Genomic DNA, 22,253 nt, shown 5'->3' on the forward strand with positions numbered 1-22,253 from the left:
CAATTCATTCTCACACTGCACTAGAGATACACTCACAGATATTGTAGGAATAGGTGCTTTAGAAATTATTTAGATCCCCTACTCAGCTAAATGTATACGGATATCGGAGCTATTCAAGCTTGTGAAAAGGCTTACTGACAATCAGGGCAACAGTAATTACTGAGAGGAGGGTAATAAAAAGAAAAAGCCTGACTCTAGCTGTTCGTTCAAGGTAAGCACTTACCTGAAAATATCATTTGGACTTGTCAGCAGACATTCTCACCTGCTCACATCACAAGGATTTGGAACCTTCATCCCTCAGTAGAAAAAGGAAAAATACATCTTCTCTCTAATGAGGCAGTTGCATGCAGGAGTTGCTGTTATTGTTGGAACTGGTTTGAAGGAATGAGGACAGAGCCAGCCCAGGCAGGCGTGTCTTGCAGAGCTGTGCAGCGAGAGGGCTCACTCCTTTATGGAGTACCTTTGCAACTGCAAGGCAAGATTACTTACTGAGCCAGTCCCCCTCTCTGCCAGCAGATCGAAGGGCTGCTTGGTATTCCAGCTTGGTTTCCCATCAAGTCCAGATACAGTTTGTCTGACACGAGTCTATTCAGATGCCAGAGGATTGCTGGCAGTTCTCGTTTTCCGGGAACAAAACAGCAACAAGCACCCCAGCTGCATGCCCTTGTGAGGCTGTTCAGTCCCTGTTTCAAGGCAGAGTGCCCTCCCTCCAGAGCAGTGCTTAGCTTTTTGTGTGTGGATAGATTTTACAGATCTATCTCCTGCTTCTGCACCTCCACCAGACTTCGCATTTATTCAGTTATCTCTAGTGATATTAATATTCCTGTCAGAGGGAAATACAGGGAATGAAATAGTGATCATCCTCTCTCCTTCTCCTTCCCTGGCATCAAAATACATACTCTGTATTTTATTTCTTCACTCCTCAGTGGTGAATGGGCAATTTCAACTTGTAACCTTAAAGAAGTCCACAGATCCTGTGATTACTGAAGTCATAATCCTGCCTTCCTTCTTCCATTTTTTCCTTTTTTTTCCTGTTTCTCTCTGTCTCTTTGGCACAGCTGGGTGTCTGGAAGAACACACTGCCTGGAGGGCACAAAAATGTGCCCTGGGCAGCAAAATACCAATCCTTCAAAAGGCACAGGGAAATGTTAAGGGAGCAACAAGTTGGGGGCTTCTTGAGAGTTTTTGATTCAGAGTTCCTGTTGCATGCAAGGGTGCTGCAACAGCACAAGCAGTTTGTTACATGGGGTCCTCACAAAATTAATTCCTTATATTTTTCTAGAGAGAAAAGCCAGTTCTTTCTTCTCTCTTACTATACCAGGTGAGAACATCCTATTTTTTTCAGACTTTGGATGTAAGCATGTTGCCACCAGACTTCTTTGTTGACGCTGTGGCCAAATCCGTAAGAAATGATGTTGTGACAATAAGTTTGAGACTTGTCAGCACTAGCAGCTATGGGGACTCTGACAGTGACCCCAATGCTGATTTTTGGGGATAGAAGTCCCTATCAGGAAGAGTAGACAGGTGTATATATCACAAGCATATTTTATCCCAAGTTACACAAACTCTGTCTTCACAACCATGATAATTCCATGAAGGCTGTAGAAAAACAGAGTACAAATAATAATCTTAGATCTGCTTTGCATTTCTGTGCTTTTGTGACAATGCTCCTTTTCTCCCGTCCATTTGCAGTTCACTTTTTGCCCTTACTGTTCCCAGTCTGAAGGTTTTTCTAAAAAAAGATATTTAGTGCATTATAAAAAAAAAAATTGGTCCTTAAAAATATCAGCTTGTTTAGCAGTTTCTAGAACTCAGGGCTGATTAAGAGCTTGCTGCTGAAACAATGATTTAGCATGAAGCTGCAGCTGGTGTAACAAGAGAACCATGCCACGTATTTGAACCTTTACTGGGGGATTTGCCACATCTGTAAGTAGTAATTCACCACAGATTTCTTCCCTGTGTGCTGTCATGGATGGAAACACATGGCCCAAAACTGCAAAGACTGTCACTTGGAATTTCAGATGAAAACTCTTCATAAGGACAGAGGCTCTGTGCATTCCCTTGTCCAAAAACACATGGAACAAACCAAAAATAATTTTAAAAGCACATGAGCATTCCTTGGTCTGACAGCTCCCCCCTCACACAAAGCTTGTCCAGCCCCAGCTTTGCAAATGCACATCCCTTCCTTTCCAGCCCTGACTTGGCAGCAGTTTTTGTTGGCAGGATGCTGTTGCCAAGGGAGACAGAAAGGATGTGCAGCTGGCTTTTCTTTCACCTGCACTTAGTGCTGCTGATCCTATTTATGTTACTGCAGAACCTTTGGCTTCTGAGAGACCTACCATCAATGTCACTGGACCTTTTGAAGAGTTTTGACAATGACACAAATAGCTGTGGCCTCTGACAAAAAGCTTAAAATAGGACCTTGCCAAAGAGAGGATGTAGTTGGTGTCACTGATGCTAACTCAAGCCAGGGTATCCATTTCCCAGGCACTGATAAGAAAGGGGAAAGGAGGATTCAAAGCCATCTTAAAAACATTCCTGAAAACTCCCCAAACAGTGAGTAACTTCACATACATGAAAGTTATGTGCTTAGGCTAAGGTAGCCGTGGCTCTGGCAGGCAATTCACTCCATCCAGAGGCTGACCAGTACCTCAGAGAGGCACCTCTCTTGCCATTAGCAAATGAGGTCACATTGAGGATGATGAGTTTTAACTTGATGTTCATTCTTCAGGTGAGGGAAATTAGGTGAGAGGAATCCCACCTCATATCCTTCTAGCTATTTAGATGGCATCATCATAAAGTAAACATAAAGGGATAAATAAAAGTGATGTTTGAAAAGGTGAAATGCAGTCTCTGTATTGCGATACTTTCCAGGAGATTAAATCCCACTGCTTTGGACATTCAGAACCAGGTTTTACAGAACACCAAATGAACAACAAGCTTTATAGAGCAATACTTCACTGGCATAAAGAGTAGACTAGAACAGGGCCTGACAGCTTTTCCATGGTGATGCATTAGGAAGCATTTTTCTTTCACATATTAGAGGGTAAGTGGGCAAACACTAATTCAACTGAAACTGGAGCTGCTGCCTCTCAAAGAAACAGCACACTATGGATCAGCTGTTCCTGGCCCCTGCAAGGCAAGTTGTCTGCTGCCTGCTGAACTGGAAAGTGGTGGGTAGCATGAGGAAGTAGGAGCCACTTCTTCATGCATAAACCTTTTTCCAAAAACACACAGCTCTTGGGCCTGCTGCACTCCTTTCAAAATCCTTCCACTTGCTGTTGGAGGCAACCAAGTCCAAGGCATTTGATTCCAGCACCAGATGATATGTCTTTTCCAAACCTAATTTCTTCAGGACTAAGCCTCCAGCCCTAAGTAATTTAAACTGACTTATCAATCAAGGATGCTTATTCTAGACTCAGGATACTCTTTCATTACAGCACAGTCATTTCAACTTGTCTTTTCCAAAGAAACATTTAAAGGAACAGACCCTGTCTATCCATCCTCTATCCACTCTATGTCTATCTTTCCCACTAACTCCTGATCCATGGCTGATTCCAAATATTGCAACACACTGCATGACAACTGGTGAGGCAGAGCAGAGCACCCTACTCGTGGATCCCTCTGCTTCGAGAGTGCAGAGCATCTTCTCCTCTACTTGCAAAAGCTGTGCTTAAATTCTCCAGCTGCAGGTACAGAAACACTGATACTGCAGCCAGAAGGAATGCTGTAGTTATGCACAGGCTGACTGACTCCTATAAACCCTGAAGGTATTTCTGTCATTTCATCTGTTCACTGAAAGTAATTTGGATGATTTATTACACATGCCCCTTTCAAACACATTATTACTTCCAAGTGCCTGGTTATCCTTGTGCTTGATCTCCAATAAGAGCTGGTAATGAGGCGCTTGTACTGATTTGTTATATGAGCAGGTAAGACACAATTAGAGAGTAATTACTATATTTATCTGCAGGAAAGCTTTATTCTGATTTTTTGATCATTTCCAGTTGAAGGAAAAGGGACACTGCCTCAGAGTGAGGCAGGGGAGAATTGTGCAAGTTATTTATGGTCCCAGTATATCATCTGGCCAAATGAGAACCAAACCAGGTCACAATCAAGGGAGTCAGCATTTCCTGTGTGGGGGACTGGGGTCTGGTTTGGGGATACAAAGGGTCAGATGTAAATGAGCATTATTCCCAAAGTGGGCTTGGGATATAATCGGGAGTGAAAGTTTCCATGTCCCTATTTTCTCCTGTGAGAACAGCACAATGATGTAAGGTTGCACATAAATCAGCCAGAAAGGCTGTAATGTGCTGCTTTTATTATATGCTGGATTAAACAGGGCTAGCAAGGCCTCTGGAGTGGATGTAAGGTTGCTAGGGAAAGAAGTGAACTTTTACTTTTCAATTCTGTTCATCCTTCCTACCAAAGAGAGACAGCTGTCCTTTGACTTCTGGGACAAAAGTCTGTACTGCCTCTTTGCAGGAATGAGTTGAACCCAGCTTCAGCTAAAGCTGATTTCAGAATAACCTGGATGTTCATCACAGCCCATCTGCACTGAGCCACAAGGGTACTCTGTGAGCTACTCTCCAAGGAGCTCTGCTTGTGGCCGGAGGGGGTCAGCAAAGACCCTGCACAGCAAGAAAGCAGAAGTGCATGCCTGGAACTGTAGAATGTCAGAGGTGCATGCTGCATTAGGACACACAAAGATAAAATGGGAAGATCAAATTCCCTTCTTGAAAATATCAGCTGCTCGCTGCAGAGATGAAGAATGGGGTTTTTGCTCCATTAGGTGAACTGCAAGACTGCACAGGTATTGAGATATGGATTTTTTGCCGTGCTTTGAAGCTGGGTCTTGGTCTGGAAGGAATGATGGTTCAAGCTGGTGTAGTAAATCATATGTACTTATAAGTAAGGTCACAGCAGGCACTGGATATAATTTCTGCTAATGAGAGCAGGACTCCTCTGCTTGAATTTTACTCAGTGTTATTGCTTCTGAATTCGATTCAAGAGGTGGAGATATACAATAACATACACGAGGAACAGCAGGGGGAGATGACATGGTGACACAGCATATTTGATTAGTCAGGGGATCAGTAATTTAAATGGAAATACACGTGAAGTTAGGAAGAGGATCTCACTTTATAAAAATGTGCTCTATCAACTCTGCAGTTCTTTCACTTCTGCAATTTCTATTTATTATTCAGCATGAATGCAGTTACACAACAAAGTAAAATGTTTCAATGTGTCACCTTCCTTTGTGGATGGCCTCTTTGTACATGTCCATTTGCATTAAAAAGAAATAAAAGATCCACTACCAACATGTGTGTGCTGCTTTGGAATGCAATTTTGAACATGTGTTGGTCTTGTCTTTTCACAGAAATACATTGTGTGTCTGAAGCATCATTTACATTCAATGATTTAAGTGTTCATAGTGGACTAAAGTCATCCTGCCTTACACATGACAGGCTGGCACTTGACACCATCAACACAGAATAACTGTTTGGAATTATAGCAATAATAATGTGCAGGCCCCCTACTGCAGCATTATTCACACAATACTTTATAGGTAAGATATTTTATTTGTCTCTCATTTCTGGTTGAACCTGCCTCTATTTATACTCAGGAGAGAATTTACTTCACCCATTTCTGAAATGGAATCACCTCCACACTTAATTTTATTTTGGAAGGAAATTGGACTGACAACCCTAACAACTTCTGATTATTCACAGAACAGCCCTTGTGAAGAGATTAAGTGTACCAGCTTTTCCATGTTGCCCTGTCAGCACACAGCCCTTTGGGGATCTTCTCTTGATGTGAAAGTTAGCTCAGCCTCGATGCTCATTCATCCTTGACTTCTGTTTCGTTAATACCAGTTATGTTGTTGGTGATATGACGTGGACACCTTATCTCTCTCCTTCCCCCTCCAGAAACCGCACTGTGAGCCTCATTTCATTTCAGTCAGGCTATAACATAGTTCCCAAAGCACAGTGTTTATTCTTCAGCTACTGCTGATGGGAGCTGGCAACAGAGGGCAGCGGCTCTCCTATCTCTCCCCTGCACCATCTCCCCTCCAAGAGCACAGTGGCTGTGCAAAGCTGAGCAGCACCCTTGGGTGGCTACCAAGAGTACCAAGTGCTCAGACACCTCTGCCTTTACAGTACATGGGTGTCCCATGCTGAGAAAGCACTGCAGGAGCCAAGTCCTGAGGTGCTTGTCCTAATGCTTTACTGGGAGATGTGCCTCTGCTCCACAACCCAGCTGCTCTGCTCTTGAAGGCTGTTGATTTTTTTTCTGGTGGAAATGCAGAAATGCCAGCCACGGAACAGGAACATTCAATTTCTGGTAGTGTCAGTGCCTACCTCAGTGGTAGCACCTGGCTTCACTGCATTGCTTGGGCCTCAGAGAGGGCTTGAGATTTCCTGGCACATTAGCAACAAACTTCCAACACAGCTGTGGGTTGTTTCCTTAGAAACAATGCAAGTGCAAACATACCCAGAGGTGCGTTTGGGAAGACAAATTCATCTCGGAAACAGATAATAACATGTTTTTACTGCCTACACTGCTCAGTTCCACGCTCTCCTTGGTCTGGACTTAGCTTATTAATATGCAAAACATAATCTTGAAACTAGGGTGCAGCAGCGCTGTTGACAAACGAAGAACTTTCTGTTCAAGCACTTTGAATGAACTACAATTAAACGTCACTCTGAGTCCTCAACAGACAGATGCTGGAAGGGCTGTGTGGCAATCAGACATTACATTCCCATGAAATGCAATGATAATACTGACCTAAGTGTCTTGTCACACTTTTGCCTTATTACATTTTCCCCCTCTCTCTCTTTTTAAGCATTCTCAGCTGTCATTGTACCCGAACAGTAAAATCACTCCCACAGTAAAGTGCGGTATCAGAACGCAGCTCTGTTTGGAGATAGAGCACTAAGTGTGGCACATCAGCGTTCAAGCTGCAGGAGAACATTAGTCCTTGCATTAGCATTAACTACCGTGGCTAAGAGAATCTATTAGCAATAGCCTTAGGAAAGGTCAGGACACCAGGAGGAAGGAATATCAAGAAGCATTATACAAAGGACATAATTTTAAGTGCAGAGTTTCAGCCCTGTTCAGTGTGAGTTCAAAGGACTGGATGGAAATAAATAACAGAAGGCTTGCTTGAGGTACCAATTCCAGGACCATTGATAGCAGTGTCAGGAAAATTCCCTTGGGACTGATGGTGGCTTCTGCTGCACCAGCATAAATCCAGGACAGCTCCTGTGCAATTAGGAAGATTATTCAACATATAAATGACTCTCAAAGGATAACATAGGAAACACTAAATGAACCTGAAGAAGTGAAACACAGTTGGGAGTTGAAGACCAGTAACCAAATACCAAAGATGTGGAAAACAGCTACTTAGCCCAAGATTACTTACAAACAGTAACTTTTATATAGTGACTGGAAACAAGTGATCTGGCAGGAACCAAGGTCAGTAGCTGAAATCCCTAAGATAACAAGAAACCTGCCTAAGATTGCATCTTCATGTGATCAGAATCTGACTTCTTGTTTTGAGCTCTGCCTCAGAAGGGCACTGGAGAGAGAGCTGCTTCCATTTGATGTCAGGGGCACCACCCACATGCCAGTCATACATGATCACACTTTACTGAACTGGGACCGGAGTGGGAGCAGGCAGATAAAGCAGGGGGAGCAGCAAAATTGACATGTACCTCTGCTCTTACAGGCCTAAACCACAGAAGAGCTTTGGGGGGATGTACAGAATACAGCTCTTTATGGAGATACATTACTTTCCCATTCCTCTGTGCTTATTTATTGCATATTTATTCAAAAGTATTCCTGCTGGGAGCTGCTCCTGCATGCTCACTCACTGTCAATTACATTGCCAGAAACACAGCAGCACCTACAGCAACGTCTCTATTGCATTACAACTATTTCCTTAAGATGACCTTGGGTCCAAGGTATTTATCAGACGTGTAATAAAACAAAAAGAGGAAAAAATGACACAGCAACAGTTTGCAACAATTCGTTTGTGAAGGTGGTGTGATCTGAGCTTGCAAATTACATGCAAGCACTTTGTACTTGCTATGGTAATATAAAGCATCTCTTACTCAGAGCTCCATGTCAACTTCTGCCTCTGTCTAAATTAATGCTTCCAATTAGTCCTGTTTTATTGCACATCCATCACAGAACATTCACTGTTTGGGCTTTGGACAGAACAAATCCATATACTGGTAATTATGAAAAAATACATTTCGTAAGACACAAATGTTCCATATTTATCGGCAGTGCCTTGGGTGCTTTCAAGGCTTTTTTTCTGACATATTTTTAATTTCTACAGTCAGATTCACCTTTGGATTTAGTTACTAACTGAAGTTTAAAGGCTGTATAACTCTTTGCACTGGGTTCAGGCTTGGCTACTTCATTTTTTCAGCATGTCCCTTGAAAAATCATCAAGCTACCATGCATGTGTCCACGGCACTAACTGATCTTCCAAGCTACGTGGCACATACCATGCAGGAGGAAAAAAATATCCAGATTTATTCCCTGAAATGACATCATATTACCTAACTTATCCAGTGCTGTTTCCAAACTTTCCCTCTTTTCATATGTGAAATCTTTGGCACATGTTAAAAATGTATGTGGAACAGTTTAGAAAGGACTGAGAGGAGGGTAAAAGGGAAGAATGTACCTAAGGCACAGACCAAAATTATGGCTCCCTAATAAGCCTGTGGTTTTAAGAGGCATATAACCGTCACAATAATTATTTAACAGGGCTAAAACATTTCAGGTTTGGAGTCAGTCCAGAGGTGATATTTCCAGAAGAGAGGAGGAGAAGGAGCAATGCAAGGCTCAACCCTGAACTGAAACAGAGGCAGCGCTGTCTCTGCTCACTCACGGGGGCCTTGGGAGCAGCTGGACACAAACACCCTTTCACCTCTGGAGCAGCTGCTCTTGGCAAAGCATGAGTAAAAGGGGAATATGATGACAATTCTCACAAGATAGTTTAAAAATGATCCCTGAAAACAAAAGAGATATTTATTGTTTTACATGGAGTTATTGGAAAGCAAAACATCTGACACCAAGCTTTTATCTGAGCAGGAGATTTTACCTGATCCTTTACTGCCCAGTCACCTATACAGCATCTCTGGAGGTACAGGAAGAGCACAACCTCCCTCAACAAGACCTTTCTGATATAAGAGGACTGTCTCTGTAGCACTGAATTATCTTAACAGCTCTATCCTGCTGCCTATGATGGAGCTTGATGTGAGTGTAGGACAGGGATGGGGAGGAAGGGGAGAGGATGCAGCTGGAGAGCTCTGCCTCGTGGTTTCTGGAATGGCAGCGTAAGAGATGTGCCCAAGGGCAGGCTGAGTCACTTCGCAGAGAGCTGCTGCGCTTCACTGCTGCTTGAAAGGGAAACATTTTAAATCTTGCTCCCTTTGTGGCTCCCGAACAACAACTGTCTGGTGAGAAAGAGGGGGCATCACAAGCTCTGGGGCCAGGCACCAGATGCACATTGCATCCGGGCTTTCCTGCTTGCTGCCCTGCAGCCCATATAGACAAAAGCCTCAGGGAAAGCTTAGCAGGGATGAAACCAGCAAGCTGCATCAGAAATTATTCTTTAATATCCTTTAAGTTTTAATGACGAATCAGATCTTTTTCTATAGCAGGCTAAAACTTTTCCTGTGTGATTCCATGGAGGCTATATAACTCTAGAGGGTGTTAATTATTCACAAAACATGGAGGTAAAGAGCTGGTGGAACACAGCTCTCCAGCCACATGGATGAATGAATGGATGGACAGAAGAGGCTCATTTGGCTTTCTCAGCGCCATGACCTGTGGGGTGAGCAGGTCCCACCTAACCTTTCATTTTCAGTTCCTGGCCCAGGCAACACACATATCAACTGTCTTGCAGGCTCTGTAGACATGACCCTACTAAAACCCAAAGAGCACTGCCAAGCTGGAGCCATCCGGGGGCTGGCTCTGTAGCTGGACAGCTGCAAGGCCAAGAGCACTCTATCATTACCACACCCTTAGAGCCAGCAGTGCAGACTGACCCCTCCAGAGCTCCAGTCTCATCTTGGTGGCACAGTCCATTACCAGGATCATGTCAGTGCAGGCTTCTCCCAACACCTCCCTCCTGAGACAGTGCTGCCACTGGCCTGTGGGAGGACACAACCAGAAGGGAGAAAGGGAATAATATTTTAAGATGGTAGGACAAAATAACCAATTGTAATCTCTGTTTAAAAAAAATTTAATCACCCATTCATTCATTCATTCATTCGCAGGCATGAATATGATCAAACTCACCCTGCAAAGACAAAGAGTTGCTGGTGGCAGCTATGCAAATCCATTCCCAGCAGGAACCTTGTGGGATGCATTTACATGTCTTTCCGTGATGTGTGTATGACCGTGCTGAAGAGTTTTCTCTGCCCCTCCTGTGCACCCACAGGCACAGGTATGTTATAGCAGGAGTTGCGGGGGAATAAGTCTGGGCATATCACTGTAAGTTATAATTAACACATACATTTATATTTCATGTTTTCATTTTGTTAATGCTTTTATCAAAAAACAAATTGGAAAAAATGCAATTTACTGTAGTTTAGGTCTTAGCTCCTTTTCCAGTAAACAAATCAATGTCTTTCATTTGTTGGAAGTTAGAAAAAGCTACTGACACAAGCTGCCCAAGGAAGGCAGTACCATGAATCAGATGGAGCATTCTGAGATGGGTCTGAAGTGTCCACACGGCATCATATCCATTGGGAGAGAAGATAAAAATCCAGACATTTGAGTCTCCTTGTCGGTCTCTATTACAGACCCTGAGCAAATTCACACATTTGGAGGCATTATCTCTACATATGGCAAAATCTTCTACCATGTACACATGGCATGCAGCTTATGAATATCAAGTCCATTTAAAAAGATCCCTCCTAAAGCAAACTGAAGCCACCACATTTGCTTAACCCCAAATATACGTCATGACAACTGACACTCAGCTGAGGTGTAAGAATGGAGTGCTCTGCCTCCAAACCACAAGCAGAATCCTTTTCAACTGGGTGGTACAGAGCCCTAGCTGACAAACTGACCTCAGCTAGGCCTGGAGGGCTTTGCTGAGGGACACCTCTGTCAGACTACGCAGAGAATTCTGTCAAGAGATGTCAAGAGATGGCTGGTCATTTGTGGAGGTGTCTTTTGATGGTTTAGGAGTAGGAAGATTTGATTTCATAACTGCTGTTCATTTGCAGTTCGCCTGACACAGCACGTGACAATTCAACAAAGGCAGGAGCTGGAAAAATCCACTCTCTGTAAATACATTATGGGTTTAAGGGGTTTTAATATATCTATTCCCTTTAATGATTTGCGGTCTACAGTGGTTTTTCTTAGGTCAAGAAGCTTATTTGAAGATGAAGGGGCAGATTTGGTGGAATTTTATGTGGAATTTCATGTGGAATTTCATGTGGAATTTCATGTGGAATTTCACGCAAGTGCTCAGCTTGACAGAAACAACAAAATTTACCCAATGAAAGACCCAAGTCAAAGGCTCATTCAAACTTACTCAATGGCTTTACATGACCGATGCCTCAACATTTTGATGAGATGTAATCCATACCTGTGTTCTGGGTTTCTAAAAATTGAAAGTTTGTCTCTCTCTACTGCCACCAACATGTCGAGCCAAAGCCCCAAAATGATACTTGAATTACAGCATTAACTCTTTACTACTCCCTGGAATGGGTTAAGATATTAGAGAAACCTCTGCAGATAGCAGCCTTAGAGAACTGCTCTAAGGAAGGAAAGGAAGAAGGAAGAACAAAGGAGATACCCCAAGACAGGGAGTAGGGAGAAAGACAGAGAAAGGAAAAAGGGGAACAGAATAAAGTAAGAATGGAAGATGGCATATTTTCTTACCAAGCAATACTGGATATAAGAAGTATGTTCAGAATAAATAATGTTATCTGAAAAAGTTAATTGCTGTATATGGCAATATCCTCCTCCCATTGACATGGCTGAGATATTTACTCTGTGCTGAATGAACATTATTTATACTTTGGCTCATAGTTTGGCATCAGAGCTGGAACTGGACCTTTCATGCAGAATAAATCTGACATTCCTCCCTTCAACCTCTGTTCAACACTCGAGGAAAAATCAAATTCTTCATCAATATGTACAAACTGTGCCAGGATGAGCTCTGCCCTCGGACTGGCATTTCAGCAGGACTGTGCTGCAGTATTTCAAAGCAGAATTTGGCCTTCAATTCTAATTGCTCCCAACTCCAGAAATATTGAATTGATTTTCTTCAGACATGAACTGTTTTCTCCTTCATCACTGAGGTCTATAAAACAAGCTGGGTTCAAATTTCCTAGCATCAGCTCTTCTTGAGTTATGAGGTCAGAGAAGCTGCAACCGGAACAAATAGGAATAGCTGGTTTCTCTTCACACCCACATATCATAAAAACAGCCAGGCTGCTTTTGCTGCGAGTTCTCAAAATATTCACCTTTAGACTGAGCCAAGCCTGAAAGGTACATTGCTACCCCTCAAGGAACTTTCTTGAGAAAATTAGGAACAAGTGAAAACTAGGGAAGAGCCTGGAAAAAGAAACCAATCTGAAGCAGTAACAGTGGTTTTGTTTCCACAGAAGTAATTAACAATTCCCACATCTCCATCATAAATTAGCTTTGGAAGAGCCTACATGCTCCTGAGTGGGACTGTGGCTTTCTTCTTTCCTAGAAGAGACATTTTTGCTCCTAGCATCAGATAATCATAGGCTGTTTGGGGAAATTTTAATCTGTTCCTTATGTCTCACAGACAGGAACCCTGCCACAATGACTATTGGGAACGGGTGTAGGACTTCTCTCAGATCCTTGCTCACCGCCTGCTTTGGCAGCCCCATTTGTCAAGCTGAACCTTGCACCCCAGACCATGGCCAGAAGCACGCTCACAAAGCCTGCCCAAGGGTATTATCATCATCTGATATATTTATGGCTTTCACACTGAGACACGTTGGTCAGATGAGGAGCCTCCTCTATGTTAGGCATTGCAGGGACACTGTAGTCATCTGGTCATTCTCCAAGGAATACTTGTACCCATGCTTGTCTTCTGCAGCTTTGATAGAGTAAATGAGATTTTCAAAAGTCTGAGTCACTGGAAGTAAAACCCCCAACCCCAAATGCTCGTATCGGAAGGTTCAAGGAGGAATATGAGTTGGGTGATTAAAAATCAACTTCTTTTGTTGCATATAAGATACACAGACAAATAAAAAGCTGATTTACCTCTAGTCCCTTTTTAGCTAAAAATTATTTGCACTTGAAAACCCTCTGACCAGTGTAACTGCATGCACATCCTTAGCCAAAGGCAGTGGTTATGAAACACCATGTAACTGCCCCGTTTCACATGTCATTCCCTGGGACAGGGAATCTCTAGCACAGCATGAAGACACTGAGGACATCACGCGGGGCCACCATGTGAAAACATGCTATTACTCAGTTGTCACGCTGTCAGAAGCTGCAACCACTCACTGCTCTAGTGAGCCATGAATGACTTGTTTTGCTCCTGCTCAAGCTCTCCTAACAAATAGAGAAATACTGAGACAGAAATGCCCATATCTTGATCACCAGAAGGAAGGGTCGCTGAGATGCTGAAATACATTTTTTATGGTGACGAAGGGCAAGTGCTGTGGGCAGAAGATAGCTCAAGGACCCAGGTACCTGCTCTGCCATTTTTGCTTCATGCTTCTAACACAAAAAGCCTGCATAGTCCACCTGTGCCACCAGGCTTCCCTGTCAGGTTCAATCTCACCCTGGTGCTCTGACGATGATCAGGACAAAACAACACACACAGAGAAGAAGGATCTGCCTGTCCACAAGGCACCTGCAATGCACTAAAATCACAGGGGTTACAGAAACAGAGCTGAGGGCAAGTTTGGACCCGTTATCTTCTGACTGTTTTGAGAAACCAGCCATAATAGTGAAGCTGTTCCTCTTTAGAAATAAGTTTCAGTGTTTGCATATTTACAGGGATTTGCCCCCCAAGGTGCATCACACAACTCCCATTTGACTAAAGTGGGTGACACAGGAATGCTGAAAGGTGGAGAAACTAATTAATAGGAGGTTTGCCACTCAGACTTTCAGTGAGCATACAGCCTTCCTATTTAAAAATAATAGGATAGTGGTAGTTATAAACCATCTGCAACTCAGCATTCAGGAAAACAGGAAAATTTTATTAGAAAAACATATCAGATCCTGAAAATAATGATACACTGCAATAGTAGCAATGATGTTGTTGCACTGCATATGAAACAACTTACATTGGTGATCAAGTGACCCCGTGTTTCTCCCTGCCTTTCCAAAGGGCAGGTGGTTTAGCACAGGCTCAGGCTGCCTGGGATGTGCATGTGGAGCAGCTGTGTTCTGGCTAGAACTAATCCTGGAGCGTGCTCTTGCTGTCCATACTGCAAAAATGAGAGTACGGGGCTGATGTCTGCACCATAGGAAGTACTGATGCATCATTCAAGGTTAATTAATTTTATGGATCCACCTCCTGAACATGTAGTTAATGAGTCCAGAAACTGTAAGCGCCAAGCCTCAAGCATGCCCTGTTGCATCGCTAGACAGGTGACTCTGAACAGCCAGGCTTGTATATATAGATGTTTCTGCTTTACTTCAAAAGGAACCTAAAGGCTGCATGCAAAGAACATTAGGGAACACATGGAAAGTCACCCAAGCCTTGACATTAGGCATGCTGCCCTGCCCATCCCTGCCTTTCCAGGACTTGCCAAAGGAACTCTCCTTTGAAGCTGCAGAAGGGCTGTCTGCAACTCCTGGGAGTGCAAGGACAGAGCCTGTTGTATCCCCATGGTGTCCTGTCCTCTTCCCACTCACAGTGGGGCAGGACACAGCCGATCCAGCCTATTTACGCCTCACTCTGACCCTGCCATGAATGGAGCAGGGGCTTAAATAAAGGGTCTTATTATGGGGTGTTGCAAGCGGGTGGCTTTGTAAGAATACAGTAACAGATCTATTTGTCTCTCTATCTGTCTGTCTATCTATCTATCTATCTATCACATATATCTTTTAATGTCTTTCTAGATATAAAAATAAAAAGTATAATATATATACGCCACCATAAGGTATTATGTTGTTACAGTAGTTCCAAACATTTGATGCCAAATTTCACTGCCACTTTGCATAGCCAGACATCCCCCAGTTGATCCAAAATATTTTGATTAAACTATTTCGTGGAGAGAGAAGTTCACAGCCAGCATCTTTTTGGAGGTGCCCTCACACACAGGCACAACAGCAGCCAAAGAGGAGGGCACAATGGCATGGCAAACCAGCCTCCCTCAGGTTTCTGTTCTATTTCTGTTCTCTAAAGAGTTGGAGCCCCTGCAGATGAGCTTGCTACTGAGTGATAGCTGGGATGGAAATTAAATAGCTGGAACATTTGCCTGCATGTACAGAGGGGGGCAAATAGGAAGGGAGGGGGAAGCAGTTGATAAACAGCAGTTGTGTAGAGCAGTAAATATTAGCATCAATTTTGCTCATCACAACTGCACATTCATTACAGTTTTCCACATACCAAATCCATAAGTCTGTATGTGCTGAGCCAGTGGCTTGCCATAGCAAGCAGCAAATAATGAATGATGCATTACCTCTCTTATAATGGATTGGTTATTTCAACCTTGATGTGGTGAAATAAATGACAGCAATTTTGCTAATACATGTGTTTTCTGCTCTCCCCCTCCTTTCAAATAGGGCAAAAAGGTGTCCTTTAACATTTAGAGCCATGGAAGAACACAATATGCATGATGCTAAGTGACTATAATGTACTATGCCATAAACTCTAAGTACCACCTGGTTTGAAAAGAAGCTGATATGAGGTATAAAGAAGGTATTTTGCACACGACAGAGGTAATAAACCTAGAGTTTTCTGAAGGACTTAGACCCAACTGGAAATAAATCCCTTGCAAATATTTTTGAAGTATTGTATAGATACATTAAGAAAGGATTCTGCCACTGAGCTGAAAGTTCTTGTGGTTCATCTGGTGATATTACAGCTTTGCTGATCAAATACTGATCATATCAATCAGTATTTTATTTCAGATTGATGGTGGGAAATGTATGGCATGAGCAGTGCATTGCATGAACAATGTTTCTATATTCTCCATTAAAATACAATACCCAATTCAATAGCAAAGGATTGTGACAAAGAAGAAATTGGATGGGTGCATCACAGCCCTCTTCCTTCCCTATGCTCTGCTTACCCATGTTCTGCTTGTTCATGAGGCCAAGCTGTGCCCAAGAAACTGGAAAAAGCAGCCAGAAGCAAGTTTCCATGAGCTTAAGCCCACTACCAGCATGTAGCAACTGAGAGCCCTTGTCCCAAGGAGCTCAGAGTAATACCACCAAATTCAGTCTGCGCAAACCCAGGAGAAGCAGGTGCAGCTGGAGACTCTGGAGTTCATTTCTGGGACTGAGAATGCTGGCAAATTCTTAGGATGACATAACCCCACATTTAAAAAGGTTCGTGTTTGTTCAAGACAAGATGCAAAGATTCAAGGTGTGATCCTGGGGCCACTGCCATCAGTGGATCCACCAATCTAAAGTGGCTTTAGCCAAAACCTTCAGCTTGGCTCTCATTTTGTACAAGCTCCTGTGCCCTATTCCATCCCCACAGAATGGCAGAGGCCCTGCACTGCTCTAATCCTTGGCAGGAGGATAAAATCATGCTGGGAAGCCAAATAACTCCCACGGTGTGAGGACAGCTCTGCCCTTCAGTAGGGCTGGATGCTAAGCCAGCTGTTAAACACTGCCTGTAGCCAGCTGCACAATCTCCAGCTGCTGCAGCTCTCATCCCTCAGCGAACAGGCACCACCTCTTCTGAAATATGTCAGCTCCCCCTTCTTTTTGATGGACTGGACATGGAAGTCCCTGCCACCCCAAGGCTTCTTGACCCTCACTGGGTTATTAATTTTCCAGCACTCCTGTTGCTATTTGGGCTCCCAGTCCTCAAAGATTTATCAGACCAAACAGACTGTATCCAGCAGTGGTGGGAGTTGCTCCTGATGTTTATAATCCCAAATATTACTGTTTTACACCACAGATCTCTCTTTTCCCTGATGAATGCTGACTAGTCTCTTTCCCTTCTGCCACTTCGCTTAAGTCACATTTGCCCTTAGAGAAAAATGTGGCAGAGTCACGAACAGGAATGGAAAGCTCTGTGATATGGAGAGACTAGGATGCAACGTGATTACCATATTAACCAACTCACTGCCCTTTGGATGCTTGGCCCACATCCAGCACAGTGACAGCAATACAGCGCTCTGGGCACACACCGCAAGTTGTCAGATTGTACCAAAATGTCAAGCAGCGTCCTGGAAGCTGCGGGGTTCTCAGGAGCTGATCGGCAAAGTGCTGCACATCTGGTGGCCCTATCCATGCACCCACAGCAACATGTGCAGCACTGTGTGGGAGCAGCAGCACTGCTCACCCACCCTCTTGGAAACCCACTGAAATCACCACATAAACCCATGGGGGCAAGCAGGCCAAGGAATACCCATCACAACTTTCTACAGCAAAGATAAAGTGCAGTAAGACAAAACATTAAATGGATGTCTGGCCTTGCCTTCCTAATAGAGAGCTTCTTCTTGGGGGATTTCTGTAAGAACTTCCACAGAAATGCAAGTATTTCAGGGAGCCTTGTGTGCTTTGGCTTGGTCAATCAAGGATTTGCAGCCATATAGACCACTGGAGCCCTAGTAGCCCTAGTTCCCAGGAGGGGCTGATGAAATGCTGATTAAAATCTGGCACCTGTCTGCAAGCTACTGAGATGTGACCCACCTGTGGTGGGCAAAGGCACAGACTGAACCCCCTCCTCCAGCACTGGGCTGCCAGGTATACCACTTTCCTGGTGCAGTCACACATGGTCCAGAGCCTGATCCCAGGCATCATGTGGCAAATCCAGAGTCAGGACTTTGCTTTCAGCAGCTTCCTCAGACTTGGTAGTAGCACAGCCACAACCAGTCTTGCCCTTTCAGCAAATGAAGATTCTTTTTGTTGCCAGATGAAGAACTGTTTGCTCAGCTGGTAGGGAAAAGACAATGATTATTTTGCAAAACCATCAACCTAGGAAACTGCACTGTGAGGAGGATCGTGTTAAACATTAACCAAGGAGAGGGACGGGAGAACATGCTTTGTTGATCAAGGGTCTCCAAAGTAATAAACTAGACTAGTTGTGCCACCTCACCTCCATTTTTGGGAAGTAATATCGAGTTCATCAGGCAGGGAGCTACAACTTTAGGGTTAGTGACCACCAAAGCCCACCAGAGAGACCCCTGGGACAAGAGAACACATGTGCTGATGGGGGGAGGAAATGTGCTGATGACTCCGAGGAAATGATTATCATATGTATGTTTCTTCTGGGAAAACAATGACTATGTATGTAAACTATAGTATATAAACACGAGGAGCCTTTTCTGCACTCAGCATGGGCAATATTTTGGTGGAAATATCCCCTTGTGCATCTGGCACCAAGTAAAGAATCCTGCTTCTTAATGCCACATTGGTGTTAAGGCGTTTTATTTCATGGATTTTTGGTAACATTTTTCTATCCAGTCTATCTTTTGTCTTCAGCCTAATCCATCACTGAAGTTACCAAGCTGAATTTCCATGGCAACAGCCTGTGAGGTCAGAGAGAAAGTACTAGGCAGGATCAAGCATCTGAAGTGGAACTGTGAAAGGGAAAGAACAAAATTACTTAGAAAAATTAACAGTCATAATAGAGGGAATAAGGAAAAAAAAAAGACAGGTCAGATAATCTACTCCTAGTTTAAAGACTCCATTTGGTTTCTGACAAAGCTGTCACCAGTGAATACACTCTTTCATACACAGAGAAACCCAATTTGTCTCTTTGCTTTCTTTGAAATCAACAGCAACTACAGGAGGTGCAAAATATGGTCATCCAAGGGATTGCAGGGGAATTCCCAGTCATCAGGAGAATTTCTTGGTATCTGCCTCCTCTCACTTAGTGAGAGCCCACCGCATATTTTCACGAGCCCCCATTGAAAGCACACCTGCACCTGCAAATATGGTGGGACATACATGGAGACTTTAAACACTTCTTTTTTAAAGAGAACACATCAACGCATTTCTCCTTTAATCATCTTCTCAAAGGTGTAGTGACAACAGCCTAAAGCCATGTTTAATCACCAGTCAGTTGTCTGCTCCCTGGCATAGCCCTAATGCAGGCTCCTACCTCATGAGCTCCCAAGAGACCACCTGCCAGTGCCCCCAGCATCCACATCACACACCCCACAGAGACAGTGGAGTCAGTGGGGTGAGCCCAAAGATGGAAGGCACAACTTCAGTCAGGGTGAGTGATGGGGGAGCGAGGTGGGAATGCAGATGTCCCCCAGGGATGCTGGCATCCTTTGGGGTTGGATAAATTGTCACACAGGAAGTTGTGTTGTTGTAGAAAGGCTGGCAGTTTTCTCCTATTTTTAATAGGGTCTCCTGCTGTGCCTGAAATGCCATCACTGATGTGGGACTCGTCATATCACAGCAGCCACACGAGGCTGGTGCTGACACTGTCTCCAACCCAGTACCTTCCCTTTCCTTTAAGCAACACCACACATCATCCACATTTGTTACCACCTCCCCCTTTCAGGCGATGATCTAGGACCTGCAGTTCTTCAGAGAAATCCAATTAGGGACGTTGTGCAAGGCCCTCTTCAGATGAAAGCCGCTGATTCATTAAGCTACAGGCTTGCTGCCTTTACCCAAGGAACACAGCACGCATTTCCCTCGGCAGCGCTCCCTCCCCTCCTTCCCGCGCAATCGGCACGTGCTGCACATCAGAGGAGACAAGAGGCTTTAGCATCTCTGCCTTCCCCACCCACCGGGGATTTTTCTCCCTTATTCAGGAAAGATAGAGGAGGCAGGCAGTATCAGACCCTGAAAACATTCTGGTGATGTTTGGAGGGAAGGGAGGCAGATATGGAGAGAAACCTCTAGTGCCTATCTGGGATTTATAACGTGGCTTAAATTACTGCTTTTTTTCCGCTGCTTGATCTGAGAGCATATTTCAGTCAATCTGAATATCAAAGAAATTCAGAAAGGCAGTGGGGCAAGGAGTAGGGCAGAGACTGACAAGAAAATAAAGAAACTAGGGAGACGGTACAGAGATGATATTGCAGATAGACCAGATTAAAACATGAAAAAAAGAGGTGACCTGCCTGGCCAGCAGGCAAAACTGCTCAACATAAACACACTTTTTTTTTCTCCTTAATTTTCTCAGACGTTTTATGGGTTGTTCATAGGCCACACATACTCTCTTTGAACAATTTCTGACAGTGGGTGACAGAAGAGCTACGATACAGTTTTACACCAAAGTACTATGGAGCAAGCCCTGCTTAGGACAGTTCCTTGGATCCACATTAGAATAAATCTAGAGCTTGGACAGGATCCTGGGGATGTGCATTTAGTGCACTTGGCCAGATAAAAGCATAAACAAAACCTATCAGATTAAATGGCCCTCTGCAACCCTGAAAACTGAAGGGTGTATGTGTGCATGGTGGGACAGAGCAAAGCTACTGAGGCTCTCCAGCCTTCTTCATGTGGCTATAGGAGATGGAACATACTCAGCTCCTTAAAGAAGAGCAGGAAAAGAACGTCCACAGCCCCTCTGCAAAAGGACCACATGGAAGAGCTAACAGTGCCTGAAACAGCAAACCACCACTGCTTTTATGATTTTGACCTTTTACCAGGAAAACACTTGTTGTCCATAATGCCGGGAGAAGTCTAGAAGGTATTAAGAGAGAGCATGCCACTCCACAGCATGTTCTCTGTCACTCTGATTCTATAGAAGTCCTTCCCTGGGCCACAAAACCATCTCTCACACGTGAATAAGGACCATAGCCCGTGTTTAACATCTAGGGATTCATCAGCAATGAAGGACAGCATTGCCACAAAGGGGATGGGTTTTTGAAAGCCTTATTACCATTGGCTTAAAGGGAGTAGGAGACACTTGCAGCTGTAAAATTTTATCCATGCATTTTACATGTCTGCGTGTATAAACATATCTCTGTGTGCACATATGTACATACACACACACATGAACCTATAATTGGTGTTCTCACACTCAAAAGTTCTTATACTGCCCCTAAAATGTAATTATTATTCAATTAATTAAAATGTTTTGCTGTCTTGAATTTTAAGACAATACATATGGTGGCTTGTATTACTGGATAATAAAATAATCAGTCTTTGTTTAAGTCAGAGCTAAGATTCCTCACTTTTCCCCACGTGCCATTTTGAGGATTAGCTTTGCTGTGATTTCCTTCCCTCCCTTACTGACACTGAAATATTCTGACTTCTGATTCTTCTTTCATTGCTCCTATTGTTTTCACACATTTTCTTCACGTGGTCACAGGTACTTAGTGTTTTTATAATTTACACATTTTCACCCATCTATAAATTGGCTCTCATAAAAGCCAGTCTGAATTGGATTTTGATTAAAAAAGACAACAATGTCAATTTTTCTATCCAGCTTTCAGACTGGTTTTGTAATGAGCCAGTTAACAAAATCTCGACTTGTTTTTCTGCAGTTTACAGGTTGGACTATAGCTGCATTTGGGGGGCCTTTTTCTGCCTCTCTGTTTTGTTGAGAATCTACTCCAGGCTTGGCAGCTATTGAAAAGTTGTGCGCTCTTCTCACAACTTGTCATCTTCCATCCTTACTCAGGCGTTCAATTTGGCTACTTCTTAAGGCTTAAAATTAACATGTTATTATTGTCTCTGAAGACCCTTCAGACTTTGGCTCCTACCTATTGGAGAAATTTTGATTTCTGTTTATGTACTTGCTCATAATTTGGGTTCTGTTTCCAATCTGTCACTTGCTAAACCATCTGTGCCATCTGGAATATGCCTGGCCCCAATTTGGTGGAATTCTCTTCCTTACGAAATTCATGAGATGCAGCCTGCAGATGCTTTCACTGCTTCTCTGACAAATTTACTTAATTTGGCAGCTTTGAGGTTTGCATTTTTGTCAGTTTCTAGGCCTGCATCTTGTTCTTATTATTGTGCCATAGATGGTGGAGGTCTATCCAACACGGATACATATGGGACGCGAGAATCCTTCCAGTTTCAACAGCTTTGACATACAAGTGAACACAAAGATTTGGATACCCAAGATCCTTATGAGCCATTTTTTCTTCCTAATACACAGGCACTTGAGAGAGCAGGGGTAAGGT

At 43.5% G+C, this 22,253-nt stretch overlaps 1 protein-coding gene across 8 annotated transcripts in view; it reads right to left on the minus strand.

Moving 5' to 3' along the window:
• TMEM108 (transmembrane protein 108) overlaps positions 1 to 22,253 on the minus strand; it is a 164,482-nt gene that overhangs the window by 16,258 nt on the left and 125,971 nt on the right. Inside the window, exon 1 of one of the 8 annotated variants that reach the window (XM_048300452.1) lies at positions 224 to 681. The exons of the other annotated variants lie outside the window; for them this stretch is intronic. Coding sequence (XP_048156409.1) covers positions 224 to 236 — 13 coding nt within the window. The 5' untranslated portion in view covers positions 237 to 681. Of the gene's footprint in view, positions 1 to 223; positions 682 to 22,253 lie in introns of those variants that run through there. 8 annotated transcript variants of the gene reach the window in all.

The sequence above is a fragment of the Corvus hawaiiensis genome, chromosome 1, assembly GCF_020740725.1.
Source record: "Corvus hawaiiensis isolate bCorHaw1 chromosome 1, bCorHaw1.pri.cur, whole genome shotgun sequence".
NCBI classification, from domain to species: domain Eukaryota; kingdom Metazoa; phylum Chordata; class Aves; order Passeriformes; family Corvidae; genus Corvus; species Corvus hawaiiensis.